General features: G+C 39.4%; 1 protein-coding gene across 12 annotated transcripts in view; it reads right to left on the reverse strand.

The window, feature by feature from the left end:
• Positions 1-17,590, reverse strand: part of LOC130923491 (sorbin and SH3 domain-containing protein 1) — a 117,844-nt gene that overhangs the window by 62,789 nt on the left and 37,465 nt on the right. For 9 of the 12 annotated variants that reach the window (XM_057849236.1, XM_057849240.1, XM_057849233.1 and 6 more), the window contains 5 exons: positions 12,332-12,474; positions 12,146-12,206; positions 11,930-12,004; positions 7,772-7,807; positions 7,578-7,680 (listed from right to left, as the gene is read on the reverse strand). In XM_057849236.1, the coding sequence (XP_057705219.1) occupies positions 7,578-7,680; positions 7,772-7,807; positions 11,930-12,004; positions 12,146-12,206; positions 12,332-12,474 (418 nt within the window). The remainder of the gene's footprint in view (positions 1-7,577; positions 7,681-7,771; positions 7,808-11,929; positions 12,005-12,145; positions 12,207-12,331; positions 12,475-17,590) is intronic. The other 3 variants (XM_057849235.1, XM_057849238.1, XM_057849239.1) reach the window with 3 other exon arrangements.

Consider the following 17,590-nt stretch of genomic DNA (forward strand, 5'->3'; position numbering starts at 1 on the left):
GGAATATTATTGGCCTGGTGGGAATTGGTTATTTTTACCGTGCTGGGCTCACGGCTAAATAACGCTTGGAGGTGAATTACCGGTTACGGCTGAAATAATCACTTCGTATATACTACCAATTTTCTCAGTTCAACAAAGTACATATTCCACGTAAATGATAAAGGTCAACTTACTGGGTGACTTTATGAGGTAGTTGTAGATGTTTCCGAACTCCACTGCAGGCCATTCCTTTGTTTATCCAGCTATCAGCTGCGACTTTGTATCGGCAGCTTTGTAAGCCAATAAACGCTAATTTTAAATTCTATCGCCTCCTCACGTCTGACGGCAGTGACTCGTGATAATAGTAAGCCACGTTTAAGACGTTTTTTCTGTTAATTTCAGACATTTGTCTATGGAATGTTTAGCTGTGCGTTCCCCCTTCACAAAATGGCGACACGTTGCTAAGCGAGGCGACGTCATCGTGACATCACGCCGACTTCCTCCATTAACAGCTAATCATTGCTGATTTACGTTGATGCGAACCTCTTTCTATTTTTAGTTCTACTCTTCAAGTGATGATTGAATAAAGTCAGCAAATTATACCAACGTCTTCTGCATCGTCATATGGGAGTTTAGCTAGATGTATAGCCAGGACTGAGCCTTAGCGTCTCGGTGAGGACTGTACAGTCGTATTCCCTCCCGATGCAGTTATCTCCACCTTGCAATGACTTCAAGTCGCTTTGTTGTAATTTTTCCTCGTGAAGTGAAGACAAACTTTCGAGCGTTTGAACCTACGTGCTGTCATTGTTATGTTTACGGCTGCAATGCTCGTGCTAAATCATCGTAACCTTTCATTTTCACCCTCTTTCCTGGTGAAGTCTAGCCAAACTTTGGAGCAAGTGGTTCTTGGTACCATGCTATTTTGATGCGTCTGGACAACAAGACACGTTACGTCACATGACGACGCAATACGTGTCTTTAGGAATCGTTAAAGGGATCGTTAAGGCTTTTCATTGTGATGTCGAGGCCTCGAAACACTTGGAACCGGTTCGGAATTGGAATCGGATTTCGATTTCCATCCCTATTCATATATATAGAAATTCTGTGATTTAAGCATTTATTTGCAAGAATTTTCAACTTAAAAAGCTCTTGTTTTGGTGACGGACGCCATGTTGGATTAAACAATACCGTAACTTTGGCTTGAAATATTTATGTAAAAAAAAACGCTAACTGCCCATTTTTTGCTTTTAACCGAGAATCTAGACAGTTTAGGTTCATATCTATGGAAATTCTGCGATTTAAGCATTTATTTGCAAGAATTTTCGGCTTAAAAAGCTCTTTGTCTTGTGACGGCCGCCATGTTGTATTTTGTATCGCTACACAATAGCAGAATTCAACCTAAATAAGTTGTGATTGTATATAGAAAAAGGCAGATTTTGCTTTACTTGAGTGAAATTAAGATTGTTCTCCATGCTTTCCCCAAGAATTGTTTCTGATGTCAAAATTTAGTGATTTATCAGCTTTTGACAACTTGCACTAAATAAAAAAAAAATTAAGTTGCAAAAACTTATATGTTAAGTATTGCTATTGATCCTGAAAATATAGGTCATTATATCTGTATTTGGTGATTTTTGTGCATCTAGCATAACATTTTAAGATTTTTTTTTAGCCATTTTAAGTTTTGTTATACATGTATAAAAAAATAATCAGGATTTTATTAGGGAACGACTTTGAATTTTTTGATGTCGCTGCTCGAGACTTACAGTATATATATCCCTAAGGGAGGTGTCCATTTTGGTTTTAGGTCGCTAGCGGCTTTGGTTTTGAAAAAATTTGAAGTATTTAAAAATAGGCCCCCTACGGATCAGCCCCCAGCCCTGTGTCCCGTCAACTGATAGTGAAGTCTATGGATTCTGCTTGCAACACTTCATATATTTTATAGCTTATGTTCAGGCATTGACTTCTTCGTGACTAAGGAGGAAAGGTCTGACCTCGACATGTCATCCACAGCTTTAATGCTAATGCTTCCAGTCTTCTAATCCTCCATCACCTGTTCTCCTTTATCACTCATCTCTCAACAAGCACATCCTCCTTTGCCAACTTCTGTGCGTGTGTTGTGTGTGTGAAGGTGTTTATGACACACATAAAGAGCAAAATGCATGCAGCTGAAATCACATGGGACACATAGTTCACCTTAAAGATGGGACGACAGACAGGTTTTCCCAATTCTTTTGCAGTGACGAGTCCACTCTCAACACTGGGCATTAGGAAATTTCTGTTGTTTTATGCTCAATTTTTGGGTGCAGAATCCAAAAGTTCTCAGTTCTCAGTAGGGCTGAACGATATTGGAAAAAACTGACACATCACTGCGATTTTTGTGGGCTTTGCATTATATTGCAATATGTATATTGCAATATTAAAAATAGAATTTTCATCAGACTTGAATAGCTCTGTTTGGGAAGACTTTGGTTGACTCACTATGACCACATTGTATTTAGTGTCCTGATGCGATCACATGATCAGAAATCGGGCCGATTTCACCATTTTTTAGACAATCGGGATCAGGTGCAGAGGATCTTGTATTTAATTAAAAACATTTTTTTTTTTTCTGCTTCAGGCTTGTATAGCCTCTCACGCTCCCTCTTGAAAAGGGATGCAACCAAACTGTTTTTCTTGGTCACCAGTGTAGCTGGTGTTTGGTACTCTAAGTTAACGATGATTGACAGGTTTGTAGCTTTATCTGGCCAGAGATGCCTCGGTAGCTCTACGATCAAAGGGACAAATGTGTTAATCATCATTGAACTAGCAGCCCAGTCTGAAGTGTGCTGTGGCAACTCATTCATTGTGTAAGTGAGAGGCTGTTCTCAGCAATGAGAGTGTCAAAGCAAAAAAACAACTTTTTTTTCATTATCGGATCAGGACTCAGTATTGGCAGAGTCTCAAAATGAGGTGACTTGGACTCGGACTCAAGTGCGAAAATATGTGATCGAACATCCCTAGTATTCACTTAATACTGTTTAATCCAGGCTAACGGGGTTTATCTGTGAATGATTAAAATGGTGGATATAAAACAGCTCCAGGAAGCCACGTCCCTGCACAACCGCTGCTTCTAGGAATAAAAAGCTTTACATAGAAAAAAAACAAACAAACAAAAAAAAATCGCACATCCTGAGATGGCACTATTGTGCATGCGCACATTGCGATGACAATGTTCAAATGGTTTATTGTGCAGGCCTATTTCTCAGTTTTTCCACTATCAGTTTTTTTTTTTTTTTTTGTTAAACTATAGGATCTCCCTTTTCTTAAATAGCATGAAAAACTGATTCAGGAGGTGCAGTGCGGTTTTCGTTCCAGCTGTGCATCAGTGGGCCGGCTCTACACCCTCGGCAGGCTCCTCGAGGGTGCATGGGAGTTCGCCCAACCAGTCTACATGTGTTTTGTGGATCTGGAGAAGGCGTTCAACTGTGTGCCTCGGGGAGTGATGTGGGGGGTGCTCTGGGAGTACGGAGTACCGAGCCCCTTGGTTAGGGCTGTTCGGTCCCTGTACGACCGGTGTCAGAGTTTGGTCTGCATTGCTGGGAATAGGTCGAATTTGTTCCCAGTGAGGGTTGGACTCCGCTAAGTCTATCCTTTATCACTGATTCTGTTCAAATTTTTATGGACAGAATGTCTAGGCTTTGCGTTGAGGGATTGCATCTCCTCAGCATTGCATCTCTGCTTTTTGCAGATGATGTGGTGCTGTTGGCTTCATCAAGCCGTGACCTCCAACTCTCACTGGTGCAGTTTGCAGTCGAGTATGAATCGGTTGGGATGAAAGCCCTCCAAAACAGAGACCATGTTCCTCAGTCGGAAAAGGGTGGAGTGCCCTCTCTGGGTCGGGGATGAGATCTTGCCCCTAGTGGAGGAGTTCAAGTATCTTGGGGTCTTGTTCTCGAGTGAGGGTAGGAGGGAGCGGGAGATTGACAGGCGGATCGGTGCAGCGACTGCAGTAATGCGGACTCTGCACCGGTCCGTTGTCGTGAAGAAGGAGCTGAGCCAAAAAGCGAAGCTGTCTTTATACCAGTCGATCCACGTTCCTATCCTTACCTATGGTCACGAGCTGTGGGTCGTGACCGAAAGAACAAGATCCCGGATACAAACAGCCGAAATGAGTTTCCTCCGCAGGGTGTCTGTACTCTCCCTTAGAGATAGGTTGAGAAGCTCGGTCATCCGGGAGGGACTTGGCGTCGAGCCGCTACTCCTCTGTGTTGAGAGGAACCAGATGAGGTGGCTCGGGCATCTGTTTCGGATGCCTCCTGGAAGCCTCCCTTGAGAGGTGTTCCGGGCATGTCCCACCTGTGGGAGGCTCCGGTGTCGACCCAGGACACGCTGGAGAGACTATGTCTCTCGGCTGGCCTGGGAACGCCTTGGGATCCTGCCGGAGGAGCTGGTTAAAGTGGCTGGGCAGAGGGAAGTCTCAAGTCTGGGCTTTCCTGTTAAAGCTGCTGCCCCCGCGACTCGACCCCGGAGCAAGCGGAAGATGATGGATGGATGGTTGGATATATTGATATATATTAAATATGAAAAAAAATATGAATAAAATGTTTATTTAACAATAGTTTGTTTTTACAAGGGATATGGCTAGTTGTGAGCATGTGGTGACAACATAACAGTACCTATTTAGGTAAGCTGTGGAGAAAAAACTCGAGTTGAGATCAGTTTTGGATTCTGCACTCAGAATTAATCAAAAGGAGCTGTCAGGCTAAGGCAATTGATTTTTAAAGATTCGTGCCCAGTGTAATCTAATGTACAAGACACAACATTAGGTACATCTGCACAATTTCATAGGACCCATATTACGGATTATGATCAACATGGACAGAAGGAGCTTTCTAAAACAGAATACCACACTAAAACACTGCATACTACGTGTAATTATACAAAACTGCTGAATAAATACCGTACCTCGCAAATTACAATGCCAATAAAATTACAAATGAACAGGAACTGTACACCCTGGTTATTTTAAGTCTTTTTCTTTTTTTTGGGGGGGGGGGGGGTCAATGTCATAGTAGTTGTAGCTTAAGTTGCGCAACAGCATCTCGTCCGCCAACTCTCAGCATTGATGGTAAGTACACTATTTTATTTGTCATTTAATTTTGTTGTTTATTAGGTCTAATTCACCTATATGGTTGATCTCTACAGTAATTACTATGCATAGCTGGTATTTCATTATACTACAGTGTACAGTATTTCTAGTCCGTTTTCCTTTGTGGCACTCGGACTTGTTTGATGTCACGCCAGCGCTATTTTCTATTAAGTTTCGAGCATTGCTTTCACGCGTTTGGAAGAGGGGGTGAACGCCAGTTAACATTTCACGAAAGCAGAAAAACTGTAAAGGGCGTGGGCTCGGTGATGCCCTCCTCTCAGGGGTTAATTTGAGCCGAATCTTGCCGGAACAAGATCCGGCACCTCTTGATTTTGGCCTCCCTGTGTTCTGGGACTTATTTGGGCAGATCCGGCACCTCTCGTGCATATAAAATAATAATAATATATAAAGGGGAAAATATGAAGGGGAAAGGAGAGGAGTCATTGATGGCTTTCTCCACTTTATTGTGGCAACAATAAGAAAACAATAAACAAAATAACAGCGGACTGGCGCCACATTCGACCGCGAACCTTTGCTTCCCGCTCGTCTCCCCCTCGCTTCCTACTACTCACAGCACTCCAGTCCCAGCGTCTCTTAAACGGATCGTACATAGTGTCTTGTTTTGAGCTTTTTATTGACAAAGGTATCGAACACACGATGTGCTGACAACTTTGTTTCTTTATTAACACATGGGGCTAACAGTCGAACACAGCTTGGGGCTCTCAGCAAGCTGTGCTTCTCTATCGCATTCCCGCATCACGTGAACAAAACAACAGTAACGTTGCGTGCATTTCAGGGTGCTTCGAAAAACAATATATCAGAATATCACACTTAGTTACTGACATTACAGTATAAAATAAAATAATAATATGCATAAATTCATTTACACAACAAATCCCAAGAATTGCATGTTGTTTATAAAAATTTAATGTCATTTGAAAGAGTCGGAGATTTGTTGATGCACTGAAAAGCTGGACCAACAAATCACGCCTCTGACATTAAAAAGAAAAAAAAAAAAACTTGAAATTTGCAGCATCTGGGGAGCAAGCAGCCAGGATCAAACGATATTTCAACATGCCATAAAGACAGTTGCATTTACTGTCTTTTTTCAAAAAGAAGGAAGATGGTTCAAATTTGAGTCAGAAAAACACATAGAAAAGAAAGAAAAAAAGGAAAGTCCCACAGCATGGCAAGTGGGCATTTGCGTTTTGCTTTCAGCACCATTTTCTGCATATGTTCCGGGACCTGTCCCCATGCCGTCATCCCTGTGCTGTCATATATACTTTGTGTTCCGGTGTAGGCGCACTATCCTCGCGGGGGCCTGCGCTTGTCAGTGACGTTCCTTATTCTCGCTATATGATTATACAACTTTAACATTTGTTAATAATACGCTCTGTGTGTAGTATCATCCATCGCTTTTCCTTTTTAAATGGGCACTTTTAAGCGAATGCAAGAAGTAACAACGGGAACATTTTTAAACAGGCATTTCACGGGAGAGCATTTCGACTCTTCGGCCAATCATATAGCGAGAGCGAGTGGATGGTGAGGGGAAGAGGATAGTGAACCTACATCGGCACCGTATGATTTACAAGTTCAGCACTGCCTCCCCTGTTAGCTCGCTATTAGCGTGCTAGCTTATTGAGCAGCATTCGTTTTCACCGCTGTACAGGTGCCCTTAATTGACGTTTTCCTTGTTGAATTGCCCAAGATTTGGACCTTATTTCCCTCAGTATTATTGTGCTGCCATTGAGGTAAATTTTGTAAGCAAATATGTCTCTATTGATTTACTTTAAAGAATTGTACGCTCTTTGTCATTATTGTATTTCTTACTGTATAGTGTGTTCATAGTTTGACGGTGACAAATAAATGTCACTTATAAGAACAACAATGGTGTGATCAGTGTTACCAGAAGGAAGTAATATACAGAATACAGAATCTATCTATCTGATTTTTTACTTGATTTTATCAATATCAGATATTGTACATGTTATTTGGATAGTTATTGTGAGAGAGATAATTGGTGTACTTAAAGGGTTAATTCCGACTTACGTGGAAATTCGAGTTAGGTCACCAGCGTAGGAACGGAACTCGTTCGTAACCAGGGACTACCTCTGTTTAGCTCATTCACAATAAGAGGTCCAATTTATTTGAACTGACAGAACAGGCTGTGACTGCTCATGTTTCAGTGACAATGACGGCACTCGACGTCCAATCCCATTCAAAACGGATTGGACTTCTCGCGCCGTCAATGCTGCCATTGATGGCGCAAGAGTTAAATGATTGCCCTATAAAAGGTTAAAGGAGCATACTCAAGATTTTTGTTGTTGGTTGCTGAGTGTATTCAATGTAAGTAAATATTAAAATACTTGATTTTCAATTAAACAGTATCCATATTTCTCCTTACTGACTGATCTAAGTCTCAGAGTCGAAATTATAATGATAATACACATTACAGATGGAGGTCACTAACCTCTTAGCAGAAGGCTTGAGTGATGAGGACCGTGTTGGCACTGGCACTGACCTCGCTCTTGAACCAACATTTGCATCACTCTGAGATCTTGGCACACCTTTTACTAGGAAAACAATACATGAAGTATCTAAATACCACACCTTTACTTCTATTAATACCAGAAGTGAGGTTAGTCAATCAATTTGCAAACTTACCATCTTCCAAGTAGCTAAAGGGGTTTGGACCATTCTCTGTAGCACAAGAATACATTAAAATGAATTAATCAATCATCTGTAAGTGTTCTTTATTTATGACCGAATTTTAAAAAGGCAAATAAATAATTCACAAGGCACTGAAACATTGTTTTCAGCATTTTCCTGCATTCTGCACAGTGCACACGATTAAGTAGCACCGTTTCACCAAATGCAATCAAAGAGTGTCAATGCGCAGCACTATACTGATGCATTACTGGGCTAAAGTTGGATCCAAGAATCAATGAGCATCATCGCGAGAGTAGCGCAGTTGCTGGTGAGGCAAAAACTGTCACACTTAGAGATTTTATAAATAAATATGAATATTAATAGGTTTGACCAGTGGCCAGTTCAGGGTGTTCAGTAGTGTTGCACCGATACCAATACTAGTGCCGTTATCGATACGACACTAAAATGACATCATTGATATATGGGAGTACTAAGAAATAATGTGCCGATGCTGTGCAATATGCACTTTTTAATTTATTGGGAGAAGATGTCCAATTTGAAGTGGGAGGGTGGCAGCGAATGAACATTAAGCCATAACAATTACTTTAGATTCAAGTGAGTATGCAGTAATTTTAGTAGAAAAATCATTTTTATGATTATTATTATTATTATTTTTTTGTCCCCAAGGGTTTATCCCAAGGGTGAGGCAAAGCATAGGGACTGTAAGGACAACACTAGCAACTTTTCGGGATGCTTAAATTGTTCCCACCAACTTTTAAGCAACCTTATTTGGATTATCTATGTAGGTCATTTAGACTGTCTCACTCTAGGGATAGCATCGACCCTACCATTATGAAGTGAATTATTTTAATGATGTTCAGACTTAAATTTACCCATTTCACTTGCTGAATGTGCCAGTCCATTTTTTCCCTCAAACGCACGCATGACTTGCTCATTTATTTAAAATATTTTTTTCTACATTATTTTATTTAAATGAATTTTATTTGCAGCCGAAACAGATATTTTTTTCAGAAAATGATACGTTAATCATTCATAATCGAGGTAAAGAGTTTCTATTTTTTGTTGAGTTTGGCTGTGCTTGTGGTCAAATGCAGTAGTGTTTTACCTGAAGGAAGGCTCCATTTTTATTTATTTTTGTTATAGCTCAACTAAGAAGTTTTTTCAGTTTTATTTAATTAATTCATTCATTTCGACAAATGTTGAGTGGTCTTAAGACAAATGCTTTTTTTTTTTTTTTTTTTTTTGCATTCCTGGAGAGTTAAGGGATTATAAACAAGTTAGTATTTATTGTGTATGTTAATGTAATTGAAGTTATGTTCAAATATTGCAATTTAAATTTGCCTATAAAATCCAGACGTTTATTCGGGAGGTTTTCAAAATGTTTCTTTAGTAGGTTTTGAAAACAAAGGTTTGAATCGAATGGTGTATCACCTGACCCAATACACATGAAAGTTAGTATAAGTCAATACAGATTTATTTTGCATTGATCATTTAGCCTATCAATTAATTAGGTTCATATTCGTGAGAAATGAAGCCCTGACCACCATTCACTCAATCTCTTTGGTCCTATTAATGTCCTGTCCCTAGCAAAAAGTGTACATGAAAGTTATGCTATCCCTACACTGAAAAAAATAACTGGTGGATTTACTTGATAAAATTAAAAATTATAACAATTTGCACTTACTTTAATTAAGTAAATTGTACTGCTTCCAATATTAAGTTCAGTTCACAAGCAGTAAAATTTACTTCTTAGGATTTTATCAAGTAAATCCACTGCTTTTTTTGTTTTTTGTTTTTGTAGTAGTTCAAGCAAGCAGTAAGCAGTTCAGTTCACGAGCAGTAAAATTGACTGCTCGTCACAAGCAGTAAATTTTACTGCTTGTGAACTGAACTTAATATTGCAAGCAGTACAAATTACTTAACAAAAGTAAGTGCAAATTGTTTCAATGATATTATCAAGTAAATCCACCAGTTTTTTTTTTTCAGTGTACCAATGCTGAGACCAGATCTACACCCGCAGAGTATTGGCATCGGTTGGTGCCACACAGGTGGGTTTCGCAATCGGGAGGCAAAGAATGGTATTGGTACAATGCTACTGTTCAACTTACCAGTGATCCTGGTGAGAAAAGTTGTATAAGAAATGTATGGATGAGTTATGTTCACAGAATTGACATAAAACACACAGCGGGTAACCACCTTTTTTTTTTTTTTGGGGTTGAAATACTGTTTTACTGTATATAGCAAGGTAAGTAGTAGTAGTAAATACTTTATAATGGGAATTTTAACTGACTGTTACCATTGACATACAAAACAAGCCCGTAGCATCACCTAGCGGGGAAAATACTACACTACATGTACAAGGTACCACATGCACACACGCATGTTATTGTATTAGAAAGTATTAAAATAGTTTTAGAAATATAGAATAGTTTCAAATCCCTCACTTCTGTTTTTACGTATCATATGTAAAGATTTCACTTGTTTTATTTGCGACTACACTTTACACTAGCATGCTATAGCACGTCATCTTACATAGGGGGCAATGATTGGCTCGAATGGGAAAAAAAACAAAAACAAATACAGGGTGATTCAAAAAGATTGTGCCAAAACCATTGTGGCATATTAAAAAAATAAAAAATAAAACAATTAATAACTAGCTGGATACAAGTATTATATGTAACTTCGCGTTTTTATTTCATGCTTTACAAGTGCTCAATGTGACCACCACCAACATCAAGCCAGTATGACTTTTAATTTGTTAAAATTACTTACTTGTTAAAAAGACTTTCGATTGTCATTGAATTTCTTGTTAAATTATTAATAAATTATTTAAATAAATTAATTTATTTATAATAAATTAATAATTCTGTCTATTTCAATGATTTTAAAATGAATAAATGCGTGATGATTTTGGCACATTCTTTTTAGATCACCCTATTTATACAAAGAAAAGAAAAGAAAAGAAAAGAAAAGAAAAGAAAAGAAAAGAAAAGAAAAGAAAAGAAAAGAAAAGAAAAGAAAAGAAAAGAAAAGAAAAGAAAAGAAAACAAAACAAAACATCTGGCAGAATAATGGCGATTTCCAACTGATCACAATAACTCCAGTGTCAATTAAATTCTCAAGAGGGTTGAATTTTTAAAAATTTATTTATTCACTATTTCATTAAAGATATTCTTTTGCACCTTGTGAAGCTTGTGTCTACTGAGTGTATACATCAGGGGTCCCCAAACTACGGCCCGCGGGCCGGATACGGCCCGCCTCCACATTTGGTCCGGCCCCCTGAACAATAGAAGAAGAACAAAAGAAGAAGAACAAAGAAGAACAAAAGAAGAAGAACTCAGAGAGGGTTATTTGGTTATTATCTATTTAATTAATAGTGTTATTATCATTTATTATTTTTATATTATATTATTATTTTTATTTTATTTACTCTTTTTTTCCCGTGAAGAATCCAGAAAGGGTTATTTGATTGTGGCTTTCTGAAAAACAATAAATGTTTACATTTAGGCACTCCTGCAATCATCACACTTTTTCTGTTACAAACTGACCCCGGCCCCTCATCAGAAAAGGGAAAAGTTATGTGGCCCTCACAGGAAAAAGTTTGGGGACCCCTAGTATGCATGAAGGACTCTTTTCCAAAACACTGTACATAAATTTAGACGGTGGTATTGTCGAGTATGCGGTGCAAAAACCGAACACACGATCCTTACCCAGGTTTACACGTAAACCCAAATTTTATCCAGGTAAAAAAAAAAAAAAAAAAAGTTAACACAGACTGTATCAATTAGAAAGGCATGGCAAAATGTTTCAATTTTGGTGTTATTGCGTTAGAAAAGAATTGGTGATATTTGATAAAACATAGCAGATGCAAATAAATCTATTAATATATTAAATTGTTATTGTAAGTAAAGTGACACAAGATGGCTTTTTGAACAATATATTCAATCATCTTAGAATGTTTGTGTTTGACTAACACAATACAACTGGCTGGGTGGTACGTGTTGATATGAAAAAGGTACTACAGATAAGCTTTGAAGTTGACGGGCGTTATATTATAAAGTTAGGTGAGACAGGTAAAGCGTAGTAATACGTAAAACCTATATGGTTGGGGATTAGTAAAGCCATTGACAGTAAAGTTTTACCAAAAGATACCTTTTGATTTCACGTGAATGTCATAGTTTTCAGGGAATATGTAGGTAGGGCGGTATGGGTTTTCCTCAATAGGCTCTGGGTGAAGTGATGGAGAGACACACCACAGTGTGACATTAACACACGCATTCGCACAAACAGTGTTCGGAGACAAGACGTGAAACGGTGAAACATGACCAATTCATGTTATTAGCTGACAGAGTTCAAATAGTTTCTTACCTGGTATCTTATGAATCTGCTTGAACATTGTCTTGTACCAGTCTTTGGATTTTTCAGTGGTCTGAAAAAGCATGAACAAGGCTGATAAAGAAAATCTATAATATTTCAGCATTGATAACAATGTTCTTATATTTTTTTCTCAATGTATACATTTGAAGGTAAATGGGTCTTGATGTTATTACTTACCCGTACTGGTACAATGGGCCTGTTGAGTGGACTGAGAACGGGGGAGTGCAGCGACAGTCGCTGCCTTTTGCCATCCATGTCTGCAAGTGAACTGACCAAGTCTCTCCCAGGATCAGGGCTTTTGTCTCTTTCTGGGGTGGGGTCTGTAACCCAAGAAACAGAAGGCCATGATAATTATAGGACAAGTCAAACCTGATAGAGCAAAATAAACCTATAACAATATGGTCTGATATGCCATTTTGACTAATTTGACATAATATTAGCTACTTGGACTAGCCTCCTGAGCGCTAACATAATATTTCTTAAAACATTCCCTGAATGATTCCTTTCCTTCAAGTTTAACTATCACAATGTTAATTATTGTTATTAGTATGGCTGTAGTATTGCAATGTTTTGTCACCTTGTCCCATGACATTGATGCATGGGCTCTTTGATTATTACACTGTGGGGGAAAAAAGAACAAATTTCCATAAATTAGGGTATAATTTTGGATTTTAAGGTGACAACTCTAATTATTAGGTTTTTTTCCCCAGTAACTTGATATTATGAGTATTTGTAACTCATTTTAGCATGTTAAAACTGTTAACTTGATAAAATGAGTTGTGTTAATTTGGATAATCAAGTTTTGGTGCAAATGTTTTCTGAGTAAGCAAAACTTTAAAAGTTGTGTGAACTTGAAATGTTAAGATACGTGAATTTGGAATGTTAAGTTTTTTTTAACTTAGCCCTAGCCTCACACCTAATGCCTTCAAAAGAGTGCGCTTACTTTAACATAGTTATCTAGGCTGTTTAGCTAAGGCCATGACTACATGTAGCAGGGAATCTCACAAAAAGAAGAACTTTTTCTCAGGTTTGATCCGTCATCTACATGTAGACGCGCATTTTTGGCATTAAAACGAGGGTTTCAAAAAAACTCTGACCAAAGTGAAGATTTGCGAATTCTGCATTTGATGCATCGACATGTGTTCAACCGGAGGATTGTTTTTTTTTTTTAACAGCCGAAACGTCACTGCTTGCGACAAAAAAAGTTCAAACGTCATATGTGTGACCTGTGTATATACATTCAGGTACTGCGCTAACACTCACGGATGATTGGAATCTTACAATATCACATATACATCGCGAATGTACCAAAGACCTATATCAGTGGTCCCCAAACTTTTTTGCACCACGGACCGGTGTAATGTGGGCCTTTTTTTCACGGACCGGCAATGTGTGGCAGAAAACCAGTAAATATAGAATAAGACGACATTAAGTGCAGGGAAAATGTCACTCACCATACACTGAATCGACCTTTTTTTAAGAGAGACGTTTCTCCCTAAACTTTGTCGGCAAATATCTGTGGTCGCAAGCGTAATGAGTTCTTATCCAATCGTGAAAGGTTTCTTAGCTTTAGATATACGGTTCGCCATGAGGTTTGATGCTCTACGTGCATTCACTTTTGTCACCTCGTTTGCTAGCTTTTAGCCACATATTATGCAGAATGGACTTGGTTGCAGGCTCCTCGTCTGGCTTAGCAGGTAGCCTTTTCCTCGTAAAAAAGCTGTCCAAACACATTGCCACCCGCAGCACACAGACAACAGCAGCTAAAGTTACTCTTTACATTGACTGGTGCTGGGCTGCTATAGGTGTGCAAACACCCTAGTAAGTGCGGCCAACCACTAGATGGCGAGCTATACAAATCTTTACTCTGATTAGTCTATAGACCCCAATCACCAACGTCACAAAATCACATGATCACTGTATTGTGCCGCCATATTGTCCGTCATTGTGTGTCCGTATTGTCATTGATCGTAGTTTCTAAAGGTGGATCCACTTGCAAATTATGGAAGCTCCGCTGCTTTCAGACGCTGTAAATTCATTGGATGAGTTGCATAAAAGCTGTTATTTGGAAAAGCTTCGGTCGATCCAGTCACCAGATCCATATTTGATGCCCAAACCGATGTTTTTACTCGCGTCCGGCCCCGTCCCGTGCGTCAGAGCTCGTCCTGAGACCACAAAATTTCCAATCATACTCCAGTTTATGTCACAATGAGGAGTTGGGTACCCAAAATCGGCACCGGCCCGAATATAAACCGACATTTGGTCAGCTGAGCGTCACCGTTGTCACGATTGTAAAATGAAACTTGATCGACAACGGGCCGGTGTGTGCCGAAAAATAGCTGCCCCGCGTGAGGTGTCCCCCCTGACGGGAGCGCTTATTTATAACGCTTTATTTCATGGACGAATTACAGTAATGGATTTACGACTGTAAGATCAGTTTTAAATAATTAAATTACACAAAATATTAGTACTGTATTTTAGGAACAAATCGTGGACTGGGACACATAACCATCTTTGAACAGAAATGTATTTGTCTACAGGTTTTCACGACCATATCCCAATGACAATCACACAGGTATGACATTTATTAGTTCAAGCAGAGTAAAATAATACATGTTCATGGTACAAGAAAGTCGTTTCCGTGTGGGCGCTCCTGTCAGGGGGGACATTTCACGCAGTGCGGCTATTTTTCGGCACAACACCTGCTGTAGCGCTCACCGTCTTGCTGCGCGACCGTGGCGACGAGCTTCGTAGTCTCCGTCTGATGATGTCTGCGATCGTGTTGGCATCATATTGATGTTTTCGCCGCTGTCTAACGGCTGTCGACACAAACGCATCATGGACCGAGATAAACAAACCGTGCTGCTTTCGAGATTTGCCTTTTTAACAATGGACACACAGCAACTACTAAAATGACCGTTTATCTTCTCTGTTACTGCAACCAACCGCCACACATGCCTTCACCATTTTAATTAACCAATGTTAACGATTGTCAGGAAGGTTTTTGGGTTCATTTACTAGGCGGTGATTGCTTTGACAAGCTGAAAAACACGCAGTAATAGGAGGAATGTACGTAGCGGTAATATGTAAACACGATGAGCTGACGGACAATATGGCGACACCAGTCAGGGGGGCGGAGTTGTGAGGTCACGTGATTGGGGTCTATAGAGTAGACGGTGATACTGATGTGTCAAGAGCCACAGGCCAGATTGCAGTCGTTAACAAATTATTTATTTCTCTGCGGCCCGGTAGCAAATGCGCCACGGATCTGTACTGGTCCGCAGCCCGGTGGTTGGGGACCAGTGACCTATAAAATGCACATATAAACACATATGCGACCTTGCGCGATTTCAACCTGTGCTAACATGCTAACGGTTCACAAACATCTCACAAGGCAAGGGCTAAGGAGACAAAATACGATCGTTAAAACATTTTACTTTATGGCTAGGTTCATACCGCAGGTCTTAATGCTCCAATATGATTTTTTCGTGTTTTTCCGACTTGAGTGAGGCATTAACTTGACGGTCTGAACAGGAAAAGTCGCATAAAAGTGGACCATTTCAAATCCGATCTAGGTCACTTTGGTATGTGGTTAAAACCCTATCTGTGCCACATTTTTCTAGAATGTGGCTGCGGTCTTAATTGTCAAGTCCCCCCCCCCCAAATCGGAATGACGCAGCAATTACGTCAGCAAGGAGCGAAAGAGACAGGGCGCTACGGTAGTGATGTAGCTGTACATTAGTGCCTAGCTTGAACGCGGCTTTTAGCGAAGAGGCGGGCTTGACAACAGTCATGAAAAAAATAAAATGGCGGGTGGGGGGGTGAATAAGCATGAAAATGCTCGGCTTTCTTTTCAAGATTGCTTACAGGGCTGAGAGTCGGGGCAAACTGTCCGTATGTGTGTGCGTCATGCACGTTCAGTGCATGCATGCTATCAATCCATATGATCTTTGAATATAAGACGAAACAGGGATTATTAATGTCTGTTATTTATGTCTTCTTTATGGAAATCAAAATATAATCACCCTGGAATGACGTACAGCCAGCACGTGTAGTCATTTGTTTTGACGCTTCTGTGCACGCGGGTCAGTTTGCCCAGCACGTGTCGGACAGCGAGTTAGCGCGCATGCGTAATACTTAAACGGGCTCAATGGGCAAAGGCAGTCTGAATGGGCATGCCCAAAAAACAAAGATCTTTAGACCTTAAGACCTGCATTGTAAACCTAGCCTTTGTCATTTACTCTGTGCTTGAATACACATCAAAATATATGGCGGAAAACACAGACAAGACTGAAGAAGCAGTTTCTGCTCTTGCACTCCTCTTTAAAAGAAACTGCTGTATTTTAAGCCAAAACAACTGTTGTGTTTGATAGAACAATATGTCTATATGCTGCCATAGCAGATTCATCGCGCATTAAGCCCCTGAACTATTTTTAATTGGACCGTTTTACCCTGAAAACCCCTGTTTACAGACGTCGCTCAACCGCTTTTGTTTCAACTCAGCCATAAAACGGAGGTATTTAATTAAATTTATTATTCAAAATATCTGTCATTTTTAGCTTAGAATCATTAATTGATGTCTAATATTTCGTTTAAAAAAAAAAGACTTTAAAAAATAATTCACTTGCATATTTTAAACTTTTAAACAAATTACGTCACAATGAAAAAAATGGTGTCAGTATAAAAGTCACGGATATCTACCTCATAACTATCGCTTAATTGTATTTTTTTTTGTTACTGTCGCATTTTCTTCGATATGTTAGATGATAAATAATCAATCCAGACAAAGAAAATTTGAAAAAAAACAAAGGGTAAAATAAATAAATTTAAAAGGGTAAATATATGAAAAAGAAAATCTCGACCACTCCTTGTTTCCATGTCCATGTTTCCCCCATAAAATCCTAAAAAAATCCAGCTGTGGCCATTCACAGCTGTGTCTTGACACTCAGTGATACATGCAACGTGGAGTTTTTGGATCGAAACAAGGTAACCACACGATAATATCTCATTAAAGTCATGGCGTCTGTAATTCTGCTCTCGCGTGCTCTCACCTCCAGATAGGATTTTGCGGTTTAAAAAAAAATTCTTTTAAAAATGCCCTCCTGCTCAAAATTTTTCTTCCCCCAGAAAATTGAGATTTAAGCTTTCTAATGATGTATCACACATGCATATCGGACAATTTTGAGTTTGGCCAAATTGGGGTTCTCAGAGCGGAACTTCAAGTCACCTGAGTGTTTTCTGCCATATGTAAAAAAACAAAAAACAAACAAACAAACAAAAAAAACCGCACCTATGCGATTGTGTGTGGATGATATTTTTACTAAAAACGAGGCGGTGTGGAGGTTGAGGTTTTTTTCTTGACGGGGCAAAATACTCGTTTTCAAAAAGCCCTGCTATATGTGAACATGGCCTCAGTTGACGATGCATTACGCTGTC

Source organism: Corythoichthys intestinalis, chromosome 10, assembly GCF_030265065.1.
Source record: "Corythoichthys intestinalis isolate RoL2023-P3 chromosome 10, ASM3026506v1, whole genome shotgun sequence".
NCBI lineage: Eukaryota > Metazoa > Chordata > Actinopteri > Syngnathiformes > Syngnathidae > Corythoichthys > Corythoichthys intestinalis.